Consider the following 12,965-nt stretch of genomic DNA (forward strand, 5'->3'; position numbering starts at 1 on the left):
AAAAAAAAAAAAAAAAAAAAAAATTGATAGCAAAAGACTTCTCACCTCTTCACTAAGTCTTCCAGCGGGAAAGCGAGTGATTTGACTATAATCCTGCTTCCACTGTAGGCAAGGACTAAGATCATGGTGATCAACATGATGGTCGACTGAAGCATCAAGGGACTTGCAGCCATGAGCATATAGATACCTAAGACTCAATGGAAGTGCTTCTTTCAGTGATTTGAGTTTCTTGCAATAATTGAGACAGAGAGTTACCAATGAGGAGAAATCCTTGATGCTTCTAGGCACTGTTTCAAAATCCTGTCTGCTGATATCCAAATATGTCAAATTTTCAAACCGAGTAAGCTGAACAGACAGGGATTGAACATTCTTGCAGTTGTCAATCCAAAGCTCAACCAAACAGTATCTGCTCTGATCTTGTTGTGCATGAGAAAGATTCACCAGTGCTTGGAGACTTGTACAATCAGACAGAGTGAGCGACTCCAGCTGATATAATTCTGGCAATGTCTCAAGTCGACAACAGTTACAAAGCGTCAAATGTTTCAAATTAGTAAGAAGAATCATTGTTGTCGGTAACACTCTGAAGCCATTCCCACTGAGGTCTAATTTCTCTAGAACCAGCATATGGTGAATGTCATCGGGAATTTCTTGGATGTTTAGGTTGATTAGATTTAACTCCGTCAACCATGGAAAATCTGAAAAACTGCAACACTTGAAAGGATCACTACTCTCACTGCAGCTAAACCGCATGATGTCAAGTGTTTTGAAATTGTAGGGAGGTGACGTGAGCTTAGGTGTTTGATTTTCCAACATCATTAGTTCATGGGGGATCTCTTTCTCAGAAATAAAACAGAGATGCTCTGCAAATCCTCCAAGAAGCTCCAACTCGATGTTTATTTTCCCATTGATTGACAGATTTGGTATGAGGATTCCCTGGATATCATACGGTTTTGCATCAAAAATTTCCATGCGGATTAATCTCATGCGCATGCAGCACCCAGAGCTGCTGCTTTGGAAGACAGTAAATTCAGATTCCCTTATTATGATCTTCAGATTCTTAACCCCATCACAGTTGGATAAGTCAAGCTTCTTTAGCGTAGATAGGCCACATATAGACTTTGGAATCCGCTTCAGGGAACTGCAACCTTCCAGTATCAACTCCTCGAGACACACTGCTTCCTGAAGATCTGGAAGTTCTTTCAGATCCTTACAGCCTGTCAGATCTAGTCTCTTTAGATGAGTAAGTCTCTGAGAGGAATGAAACAAAACAGAAGGGAAATGCTTAAAAAAAAAAGAAGAACACTTTCTAGCAAGGATATGAGGAGACAACAAAATTAGCATACCTGGGCTTCACCCCAAAGGCTTGTGAGCTTGCTGTAACACAGATTTAGTTCAACTAGACAATCTGTACGGATATTAGAAGGCAAGGTTGTATAAGAATATGCATCCCAATGTAATAATCTAAGCTTACGAGGAACTAGCAAATTTTCCTCTAGATTGCGTTGTATCCTGGACTCTAAACCTTGAGAATGCTTGTACATGTTCAGAAATTTGAGATTATGCATCGGCTTGAAAGCAATCCACTTAATATGAAAACTATAGGGAATTACACAAACATCTACTGCGACGCCTTCACTTTTGCTTGTACCCTGAAGATTTAGTAAAATGTTTGTGACGTTTGAGAAGAAAACATGGCATAGCCAAACAAACATTTAACATGAGAGTGCAATAAAAGTCAACAAAATCTAAGAAGTTTGTAGAGAGGCTTACTGCATTGTCTGCATATATGTCGTCAGGATGCCACAAGATGCGTTGTTTGGCAGGTTTGTTGCCAGATTCTTGACGCACAATCTGTCTTCCTGTTTGCTCTACCAAACCATGCATAGCGATACACCCATCAGTTGATACGTCTATGAGAGATTTTTATGCTAAATCTCTAATTCCAAACCGACCGCGGTCAAGAAGGGTCATGACACGGAGGACAGGGTCTCCATTGAAAAGACATGCGACATGAAGAAAAGCAGTCTTACCAAGTTCATCTAAGCTATCATAGCTAGTTTTCAAGATACTCATAATGTTCTCATAAGGAGCTTCCTCAAACGATTTTAAACCATCTTTCCACTCCATTAGTGACTTGCCATGGAGATAAAAGCCAAAAGCCTCAAGGGCCAAAGGAAGACCTTGTGCAAGCCTTGAAGCACGGATTGAGAGGTCTTTGTAGACATGAGAAGGAGGATGTCCTCCTTCAAAAGCAACCTGCTCAAAGAGTGTGAGGGCGTTATCATTACCCATGCACTTAACATCGTAGACAATTCTCACTCCGCAGGAGTTAAGCAAGCTCTTGTCCCGTGTTGTTACAATGATTCGACTCCCTGTTCCAAACCATCTAACCTCTTTTGCCAGTGCATACAGCTGTTTCACATCATCCACATCATCAAGGACGATAAAAGCTTTCAGGTTTCCAAGCCTTGACTTAATACAATGAGCACCCTGTTCCACACTCCACAATTTGACATGCTCTTCGCCCAAGATATTGGAAAGAAGTTGTTCTTGCAAGTATAAGAGACCATGTTTCAAAGAAAGCTTCCTAACGTTTGGTATGAAACAAATAAATATACCATTGTGTGGAATCCTTGCCCTTTCTGTTGGCAATACGCGTAAGTGCTTCTCTCCAATAAAGAACCGTGTCCGCCATTTCTAAACTTTGGTACCTTTCTAAAGCAAAGTTTCCTCTCTGATGTCTCACGTCAGAGGGATTCACTCCATAGAAAATAGGAACAACTTCAATCTCCTTCTTTCCCTGAAGTTCCATAATCAATCGAAGCTCCTCCAAGCACCACCTTGAAGTAACGTAGTTCTCGGAGATAACGACAACGGCAAATCTTGAACTCCGAATTGCTCTGGAGAGTTCATCAGAAATGGATTCTCCGATCTCAAGCTTTCGATCGTCTTTGAATGTAACAATTCCTCTAGTGATAAGTGCTTTGTGCAAATGGCTAACGAAGCTTTTGCGTGTGTCTCTGAAGCTGAGAAAGACATCGTAGTTCCAGAGTCTATGTGAAGAGGACGAACCCATTTTGGTCACGACTCGAATTGAAACCCTCCAACAACTTTCTTCGATTAAAACAACAAGTCCATGTAAAGAAGACAGAACCTATTTGGAAGACTTTTTGAGCCACAATATATATATATATATATATATATATATATATATATATATATTATAAAGGTTGGACCTTTGTATCAAAATTGAAAATTGAATGGCTTAAGCTTACCAAACAATCCTGAGTTTTTTAGCTTGATTTAGGTCTTGAGAGGATGAAGTTCGATGTTTTCGTCAGTTTCAGAGGAATCGACACTCGGAGAACATTTGTGAGCCATCTTTGTCATTCACTGTATAAAAGAGGGATTACTGTATTCAAAAACGATGAAGAGAGACCTGAGAACGAACTAGCTTCTTCTCAAGTGCTTCAGTCGATTGAAGAGTCTAGAGCTGCGATTGTGATCATATCAAAGATCTTTGCTTCCTCTGTTTCGTGTTTAGACGAATTAGTGAAGATAATGGAGTGTAGAGAGAAAAGATCCCAAGGATCCACCGCTTCCTTGTTTTTTGTGGTACCAGTCTTTTATTCCATCGATCCGTGTGATGTTGTAAGACAAGCAGACAACCTTATGGAGCTTGTCGGTGGAGATAACAACTTGGACAAGTTAGAGAAATGGAGAGATGCACTGAGAAAGTTTACTCGGACATTTGATCATTTCTTTGATTGGTACGATGATTGTTCATCTTTTGATCTATTCCAATTTCTGAGAAAATTCTCACTTTTTTTTTGTCGTTTTACATGACAGGGAGCAAGATGACTCATGCATCATTGATAGAGCTATCAACTATATCTCTCAACATTTGTCTGCACACTGACAACCGAGCAATCAGGAATCTGAAAGCTTAAGTACATCTAGGACTGAGAGTAACGAGTTAATCGAGTCTGAAAGATTGAGAACACTTAGGACGGAGAGTAACGAGTTAAGTCTTACTGAACTTTCAACCTTGGCGGTTCATGATCTTAAGGCTACACTTGGAACCATGGCTGGGAGATGCATGAACAGAGAAAAGCCTATTATTAGAGTCAAGCCTAGGCTTAGGAGCTCTGTGAATGTTACTGGCCACGAGTTGTCCGTGACTTCTAGTGATTTTACTAGTTTTGTTGGGATGGATCGGTACATAAAAGCAGTAAATCATTTACTGCTTGACTTTGGTTCAAAAGACGGAGTTGGAGTAATCGGCATTTGGGGTGTGAGAGGAGTTGGCAAAACCGCACTTGTGAAATGTGTTTATGAACAGGTATCACTACAATTTCAAGATCACTACTACTTCATGAATGATACCAGCAACTATTCTCTAGGGCATGATTCTACGTGTTTACTAGAGCAAATAACAAAAGCTGCTCTCAAGGCAACCTCACAGAGTCTAACTAGGAACTATGATGTCGTGAAGGCAAAGCTCGGACACAGAAAGGTTTTGCTTATTGTTGATGGTGTAGATCACATCGGCCAACTCAAACATATCACTTTGAATGCTAGTTGGTTTGGTCCGCGTAGTAGACTGATCTTAGTCACACAAGACAAGAGTTTACTACTTGAGTCTGGAATTAGGCATCTCTTTGAAGTAGAGTCTCTAAAATATGATGAAGCTCTTCAACTCTTTTCTCAATTTGCCTTCAAACAGATACACGTTCCTACAGGTTTCGATAGATTCTCTGCTCGTGCTGTCTTTATTACAGGTCATATTCCACTTGCCGTTAAAGTAATTGGCTCTTTCTTATGCGGGAAAAACATCAAGGAATGGGAATATGAGCTGCTTAGACTCGAAGCATCACAAGAAAATTGGATATCAGTAGTTTCTAGCTACATCGGAGGGGACTTTTATCGAAGACAGCCAACCATATTAGATCGATACATTGGAGGAGAAGACGATGAGGGAGATGAGTTTCCTTCGTATTGCTTCGCTCTTGGCTGATCAAAAAGGTGAAATCACGTCCCAACTTAAACTGAAAACTATTTGCTTATATGTACTTAACTACTTATCTTGTTCAAAAATCAAGCATCGTTTTATAAAATGTAAATTGCTTCTACCTAAATAAAACTAAAAAGCCACAGTAATGATTGAATGACATATATTTCAATTTATGCCAAAATTTTGAGGTTCATATGGAGAAAAAGTATACTTATAATCATCACTATCATCGAACCCATCACTACCATCTTTCCCTTGTCTCATCATCTCTCTCACTTCTTCAATCCTCTCTAACATTCCCTTCACAGCCAGCTCAAACGCATCTTCATTCCCTTCTGATCCATACTTGGGATCAGCGTAGACCACCCTCGGTATCAACTTTATCACTTCTTCTCTCAAACTCACCACTCTTTCCTCTGGAATCTCATTCAACCTCTCCTTGATTTTGATATTCCACTCTTTCACATCCCTAACCGGTAGATAAACAGAGTAGCACGTGTGGTTCTTAGGCAAATGCCACTTGTATTGAGCGTACGCTGTCCCCGGATGGAAGAACACCGGGATGCACCCTGCCAATATCGAATCAAACATGGATCTTCTCGTGTAAGAATCTCCCGGTGGCTGAAGACAAAACACCGAGTTCCTGAAAACCTTCATCACATTGACAGGGTTGTCACAGTTCGTTTTCCCATAGTTACAGTCTAGCAAGTAACATTGATCCCCTGACTCCAAACACTCATCAATGATCTTCCCTCGAACCGAGTCTTTATACTCAGGCCTTGGAGCTCCCGCAAAGGAGAATAGATACTCCCGTTTCCTAGACCTCATTAGCTCTTGCCACTGCGAAACTTCATCCACTGATCTAGGATGGAAACAGGTCGGATAAGGAATAGCGTAATCGTTCTTCCAAGAACTCGATTCAATAGACAGCATCGACATGTTTCTTGATTCAGGTAAGAACCTAAGCTTGCTTCCCCAATCAGATTCGTTCTCAGTCTGTCTCCTAAAATCCCAAGCGATCCTTCCTGAAACCAAGAAATGGTCTCTACCGGACATACGACCCCACTCTTTCTGTACCACAAGCCAATTCATCAGCTCATGAGACGATGAATCTCTAACGGAAATGTTGAAACCCCAAAGGTACCTACTCATATCAAGACCAGCGTAAAAGGGCACGAAGACCGCAGAGGCTAGAGACGAATCATTCGTCAAGCATCTGTAATTCATCATCTTGTTGTGAAAAATCACCTCGAGCATAAACTGATTCGTCGTGGACCAACTTTGTTTCAACAACACATCCTCGTAGCTCTTAATCACAGGACCGAAACCGTAGTTTTCAATGTAAGGACAAATGTCTTTCTCGGTTCCTCTAGTAATCAGATAGCAGTTATCAAGCAATTCGAAATTGAATCTGTAAGGAAGATTATGGACATAGATGTACCGACCGGAGCAAGAAGAAGAAACGGGAGATGGGTCGTCGGGTAATCGAGAAAAGTTGTCATCTTTCGTGAATTCAGGGGAGATTGAGTTCTGGGTAACGTCGGGGATTGAGAAAACGGTTTCTTCTGTGTCGGTGAAGAGAGCAGAGTAGCCGAAACAGAGGAGGACGAAACAGAGGAGAAAGAAGAGTGGAACAATGAACCAGACATTGTTATGGTTGTTGTTGCTACGGAACTTGCCCGTCGCGATGGAGATGGGTTTCTCCATCTGAGAATAGTTCTTGGGTCGCATCAAATTAGGGAGAGGATAAAATAAAAAAAAGAATGTGTAAAGATTTGTTGAGAAGTTAACGGAGATGATAGTGTGTGTGACCATGAATTTGGGGAGAAGAGAAGGAGTATGAGAGTTAAGAGTGACACATGGATGTGTCGAGGTACTAATAAAAGTGACGGTTTCGTTGTCGGCAAATGAAGTTTAAGGGGAGATTCAGTTTCACATGGGTCAGTCAATAAAGACCTTCTCTTTTCTCTCTAGGCTCCACCTAATAATAGTACTCTCTATTAATGGTAAATATAAATTGTTAAATATGTTTAATTAATTGCAAATTTGTATATTAGTGGGTTTCATTGTATAAAGCTAAAATTAGATATGGAAATTTTTATAAAGAAAATGTGCAAAGAAAATTTGTAGATTTAGTATCAAACCCTATAATAACAAAAAGTGCAAATAAACATATTAATGAAAAAAATGTTTTGAACAAATTCACATAATAATGTTGTAGCTTTTTTGATTGAGGATTTTAATTTATTTACACTTTCACAAAAGAGAAGAGAGGGGGAGAAAGTTAAATCCCTTATATAATAAAACGGAAGTACACAACATTTTTTTGTAGACTATATAATTTTAATAAGTTGGTTACAAATATGTTATAGATTAAGTTTTATATTATTTGTATAGTCTGGATTTATTATTTCAAAAAATCTTAAAGAGCATATTCTAAATAATCATTTGATATCATCTAACTTACCATATTAATTTTTTTTATTAAATTATTCATCACATAAAATCCTTTGATATCTAACTTAACATATGAATTTGTTAATTATCATTATACTTTACCCCTCATTTTTATATATTTGTCTAATTTTGTGAAACAAATAAATTATCATATCATTTATTCTAATTAAAAAATAGTTTTATTTCAGGATATACATAAGTTGAATTTTTAAAAACAAATATAAATGATTCAATCTATAAAATATTCATGTTTTATTAATATTATTCTTTAAAAATAATATCTATTGAATTAATTTTTTTTACTAAGTAACAAGTCAAAATTTGAATATTAAACTCAATTTCATACTTTTTTGTTGAATTTTATAATTTTATAATTTTATATAATATAATAAAAATTAAATAATTTATTTTGAAATATTATTAAAATATTGAAACTTGATATTAAAGTTAGAAACTATAAACACTCTAAATTGGTTTGTTATAGCAATGTCAATAATATGTCACAATAATATGAAAGAATTTTAAAAAACCAAGTTTATAAAAACAAAAAGTATAACAATATATTAAATTATTCATAATATAAAAACTCGCTTTTTAAAAACCAAATTCACAAAATTATGTCTTACAATGACATTCAAGTCATGATGTAGAATATACATTGTTGAAATAACTTCACATTACATAAACTAATACAACATATTAAAATAGAAAATATACAAATTTTGTATAAAATAAAATTTAGCTAGTGTTATAGCACGAATACTTATCTAGAATCATTAACAATATAAAATTTACAAAATAAGTGTCTTTTTCAAGTCATCATATTTAGCATTTGATTTTATTGTATAATATTTTATCCAAAAAAACTTTTAAAAACAATTATATAAATTATATTTTATAAAAAAATTACAATATAAATAAAATGAATTTCAACCCATGCTCTAGCACGGATCTTAATCTAGTATAAGATATTTAAAGCATTTTTGCAAGGAGAAGAAACTGATATTTAAAATGAGTAATCTCTGAATCATTTTCATATTTAAATCTTAGTTTCTGTGATCCAATTGACATACTGTATCCAATATAGAGAACGTGAGTATGTAAAATGAACAAAAGGGAACTAATAAAAAGAAAAATAAAATAAAAAAATTGATGATATTTAAAAGCATACTTTTACAAGAAGGAAAAAAAAAACTGATTTTAAGAGTGATAAAAGTATTTTTTTAAGTGTTAATATATACACATATATTGTATCTATATATATATTATACTCTATAGTCTATTCTAATAAATAAAAACGTTTATAAGAAACGAAAGGGATATCAATTTTTTTAATATTTTTTCCATTCTCATATTTATTATTTCTTTTTTTTTTGTCAAAGAGCAATTGCTTTTTCATTAAATAACGTTTGTACATCAACGGTTGAGATAATTAAAGCCGATTTAGCTACCTCATCCGCCTTTTTGTTCATCTCTCTGTTAACAAATCTAAACTCACAAACATTGAAATTGAGTGCTAAAACTAGGATATCATGGAGAATCCCGTGGAGTTCCTTGGAGTAGGGCTCCGAATTGAGTGCTTTGATTAGCTGCTGCGAATCTGAAGCAAAAGAAAGGTTTTGGTATCCCAGATTGATGGCGTGTTTAACGGCCTTGAAGAGGGCGAGGGCCTCTGCGAGTAACGGTGAGTGGACGTTGTAAGCCACTGATCGGCTTGAGATGTCGGATCTGGGGAGTTGTTTGGAGAAAACCCATCCTAATCCCGCAACTCTTGACTCTTCACGCCAGGCTGCATCCGAAAAACACCTTATTGTACTTGTATCGATGGTTGGATCTGGTCTGGTAGGTTTGCTAACCACCTTTTCGATTGGTTTCTGAGCCGAGATCCATTCTTTGGCCGATACGATAGCTTGACCTAAGACCTCCATCGGAGTTGCCTGTTTCTGATCAAATATCCTCTTGTTTCTGCAGGTCCATAGTGTCCATAGAATCCAGGGGAAGAGAGAACCTTTCCCGATTCCAATAGGCGGTAGGCAGGTAACTTTATTCGAAAGTTCTATACCTGTTCGGATATCTGTGATTTGCTCTGTCATCAGCGTGGTCTTAAAGGGTGCTTGCTCCCAAACTTGTTGTGCAAAAGGGCAGTGGAAAAGTAGGTGAAGACACGACTCAACCTCCTGGCAATGTGGACACACCGCTGTCGGATTTATACCTCTTGCCTGTAGATTTGCACCCACCGGTATGGCATTCCTCATTACTTTCCACAGGAAAAACTTGATCTTGGGCGGACAGTCAATGTTCCAGATGTTTTTCTGCCAGTTGAAGTCGCCTTGGGTTTGATTAACAGGTTTACAATGGTTTGTCATCTTGTAGGCTTCGTGGTACCCAGATTTTGCACTATATTCTCCATCTCTAGTGGGAAGCCAGGCCAAGGAATCCTCAGCTCCCAACACACTAGGGCGTATCGTTCTCATAGAGAGGTAATACTTGGCGTATCTTTTCTGAATTCCACTCTTTGGAGATCGGGCAAATGAGCTCTGAGACTTTCAAATTCTGTGTGTGTTCTGTAGGTGGTCCCATAGGTGTTAATGGTGAGGAGAGAGATATCCATGGGTCTGACCAGACCATAGTATCAGTCCCTGAGCCAATTATCTTACCCAGCTGAGTCTTCAGTAAATCTCTGCCCGCACAGATGCCTCGCCATCCGTGTGAAGCAGAATTAGGTACTGAGCTGTCTAGAAATGAGGAGTCTGAGCAGTATTTTCCCAATAAGACTCTAGCAAGCAGACACGAAGGTTTCTTAAGAATTCTCCAGCCTATCTTGGCTAGAAGCGCAACGTTGAAACTGGTAATGTCCCGGAAACCCAGACCTCCATCTCTTTTAGAGTTTGTCATTTTTGACCACGCAATCCATGACATGCTCTTTTTCTCTGTTGATGAGTCCCACCAAAAGCGAGTGAGGGCAGACTGGATTCTCTTACACAGTGAAACTGGGATTTAAAAACAGGACATCGTGTAGGTAGGCATAGCTGAGAGAACTGACTTGAGCATCATAGTTTTTCCTGCTGGGGAAAGAAACCGTGAGGAATAGCTCAGTGAGCGTTGACGGATTATGTCGATGATTTGATTAAACATATCTTTTTTCTTCTTGCCAAACATCTCAGGTAGGCCTAAATATTTTCCCAACCCTCCTATTCTCTGGATTCCAAGGATTTGTTGAGCCTCCTTCTTTATAAATTCTGCGGTTTTGGATGAGAAAGTGATTGCTGATTTGGTTTTGTTTATCTTTTGTCCGGATGCAGCTTCATATCTCTTGAGGATGTTTAGGAGTGTTTCACAGCTCTGTCTATCCGATCTGCAGAAGAACATTGTATCATCTGCGAACAAAAGGTGATTCACTCTAGGGCTATTCTTAGCCACTCTTATTCCCAGGAGACTACCATCACCCTGTGCTCTTGTACAGAGACCAGAGAGCACCTCACTGCAGAGTATGAAGATATACGGAGACAGAGGGTCACCCTGGCGGATGCCTCTCTGAGGGGTCACCGATCCTTGAGCTGCCCCATTCAGCAGGAAAGAGTAAGTAACGGTGGTGATGCATTGCATTATCCATTGTACCCACTTTTCATGAAAACCCATCCTCTCTAAAACTCCTTTAATAAAGTCCCATTCTATTCTGTCATATGCTTTACTCATATCAGTTTTAACCGCCATGTAGCAACATTTCTTGGCTTTTGATGTTTTAAGGTAATGCAGTGTTTCGTGAGTGATGAGTACATTGTCAGTGATTGCTCTCCTAGGGACGAAGGCTGATTGATTCTCGGAAACTACTTCTTGAAGAACAGGTTGGAGGCGTCGAGAAAGAAGCTTGGAAATGATCTTGTAAAACACAGTACACAGCGCAATAGGTCTGTAATCAACCATTTTTTGGGGACTCTGGATTTTTGGTATCAATCGTACATGTGTTGCATTGATGCTTTGGTGCAGGTTGGCTGAGGAGAAGAAAGCTTGTACTTCAATAACTATATTCGGACCCACTGTTTCCCAATTTGACTGAAAGAAACTAGCTGAGAAGCCATCGGGGCCCAGTGCCTTATCCGCGTGAATGGAGAAACATGCTTTCTTAATCTCCTCAGGAGAAGGAGTTGCTATCAGTTTCTGATTAATCTCATCTGTGATGCAGGGAAAGATTGCTTCCTTAATTAACTCCAAACGTTCCCTCTGTTGGGAAGAAAATAGCTCCGAGAAGTACTCAGAGATGACCTTGAGGATGCCTTCTTCTTCATAAATGGGTTTGCCCTCTGGATCCTCAATTACAGAAAATTTGTTATGGACTGTTCTTCCTCTTGTGATGGCGTGAAAGTAGCCCGTGTTTTTATCTCCCAAGGCCAGCCAGAGTTGTCGACTTCGCTGTCTCCAGAAATCTTCTTCCTCCTTGTAGGCTTTCAACAGCTTGTTGTTTATGGAAGATATGACTGTTTGATCATGGTTCTGACTTGTCATTGCTTCGTCGAGCTGATGTTTGAGTTGTTCTATTTGCTCTTTACTGCTTAGGTGTTTTGCTCTTGTCCAAGCAATGATCTCCCCACTACACCGGGTGATCCTTTCCTCCACATCCTCACTCTCATCAAAGGTCCAAGCTCTTTTGACTATTGATGTTACTTCCTCATTCTCTTTAAGGCGTCTATCGTATCTAAAAATACCCTTCTTCTTTTTCTTTGAGAGATCCAAATGAGTGAGGAGGGGCCTGTGATCTGAACCTTCAAACTTCATATACTCACATCGGCTAAAGGGGTACGTTTCTGCCCATAAACTGTTGGACATTGCCCTATCCAAACGACAGTGTACCAAATGATCATTTCTTTTGCCTCTCCAGGACAGAAAGTTACCAGAGTGTCGAAGGTCGAATAAGTCGCAAGTTGACATGAAACTTCGGATATCAGTGAAAGTTCCTTCGTGTCTAGTTGGGCCTCCTTGCTTTTCCAAGGTATCAATAATATCATTAAAATCTCCAGTCAGATACCAAGGTTCTTCTCTGCTTATACCAATCTCCGTTAGTTTTTCCCATATCATCTTCTTTTTTGCCCTTTCAGGTTCTCCATACAGGAAGGTAGCGAAGAAAGTTTTTTCTTCTGTTTTGATTTGTGTATCAATGAAGTTTTGGCAGATTGAGATGATTGAAAGTTCTACTTCCTTCTTCCAGAGTAACGTTAGACCACCTCCACAAGGGCTTTGGGGGGATACCAGGTAATTATTCGGATAATTCAGACTCTTTAGTGACTTGATCACTATCTCATCAGGGTTCTTTGTTTCCATGAGGAACAGGACTTCATGGGAGATGTTGGAGGACATCTCCTTTAAGTGCTGGACTGTTATGGGGTTCCCCAACCCACAGCAGTTCCAGCTCAAGATCTTTAAGGAGGAGGAGCAGGTGGATTGTGAAAATCCACCCTTTTCCTGACCATAGCTGGAATTAGGGTCCCTTTTGGTGCAA

At 38.8% G+C, this 12,965-nt stretch overlaps 5 protein-coding genes and 1 long non-coding RNA gene across 6 annotated transcripts in view; 3 read left to right on the plus strand and 3 right to left on the minus strand.

Annotated features, from left to right (window-relative positions):
* Positions 1–1,909, minus strand: part of LOC104732302 (disease resistance protein RPS6-like) — a 2,665-nt gene extending 756 nt beyond the window's left edge. Inside the window, exons 1-3 of the mRNA XM_010451835.1 lie at positions 1,771–1,909; positions 1,344–1,649; positions 46–1,248 (exon numbers count right to left, since the gene is read on the minus strand). Of these exons, the coding sequence (XP_010450137.1) occupies positions 46–1,248; positions 1,344–1,649; positions 1,771–1,884 (1,623 nt within the window). The 5' untranslated portion in view covers positions 1,885–1,909. The remainder of the gene's footprint in view (positions 1–45; positions 1,249–1,343; positions 1,650–1,770) is intronic.
* Positions 1,924–3,076, minus strand: LOC104733686 (TMV resistance protein N-like). The gene is made up of 2 exons (XM_010453249.1): positions 2,712–3,076; positions 1,924–2,587 (listed from the first exon to the last, which is right to left on the minus strand). Exons 1-2 carry the CDS (start codon positions 3,074–3,076, stop codon positions 1,924–1,926), a joined length of 1,029 nt encoding a protein of 342 aa, XP_010451551.1.
* Positions 3,259–5,157, plus strand: LOC104732303 (putative disease resistance protein At4g11170). The gene is made up of 2 exons (XM_010451837.2): positions 3,259–3,770; positions 3,850–5,157. Exon 2 carries the CDS (start codon positions 4,085–4,087, stop codon positions 5,015–5,017), a length of 933 nt encoding a protein of 310 aa, XP_010450139.1. The 5' UTR covers positions 3,259–3,770; positions 3,850–4,084; the 3' UTR covers positions 5,018–5,157.
* LOC104733687 (toll/interleukin-1 receptor-like protein) lies at positions 3,319–3,919 on the plus strand. The gene is made up of 2 exons (XM_010453250.1): positions 3,319–3,770; positions 3,850–3,919. The coding sequence occupies exons 1-2, from the start codon at positions 3,319–3,321 to the stop codon at positions 3,917–3,919; spliced, it is 522 nt and encodes a 173-aa protein (XP_010451552.1).
* On the minus strand, positions 5,161–6,937 carry LOC104732304 (probable xyloglucan galactosyltransferase GT14). The gene has a single exon (XM_010451838.1). It carries the CDS (start codon positions 6,827–6,829, stop codon positions 5,180–5,182), a length of 1,650 nt encoding a protein of 549 aa, XP_010450140.1. The 5' UTR covers positions 6,830–6,937; the 3' UTR covers positions 5,161–5,179.
* Positions 12,139–12,597, plus strand: LOC109128145. The gene is made up of 3 exons (XR_002034602.1): positions 12,139–12,265; positions 12,348–12,458; positions 12,565–12,597. It is a non-coding gene; the product is annotated as an uncharacterized LOC109128145 (long non-coding RNA).

This window comes from Camelina sativa, chromosome 12, assembly GCF_000633955.1.
Source record: "Camelina sativa cultivar DH55 chromosome 12, Cs, whole genome shotgun sequence".
Lineage (NCBI taxonomy): Eukaryota > Viridiplantae > Streptophyta > Magnoliopsida > Brassicales > Brassicaceae > Camelina > Camelina sativa.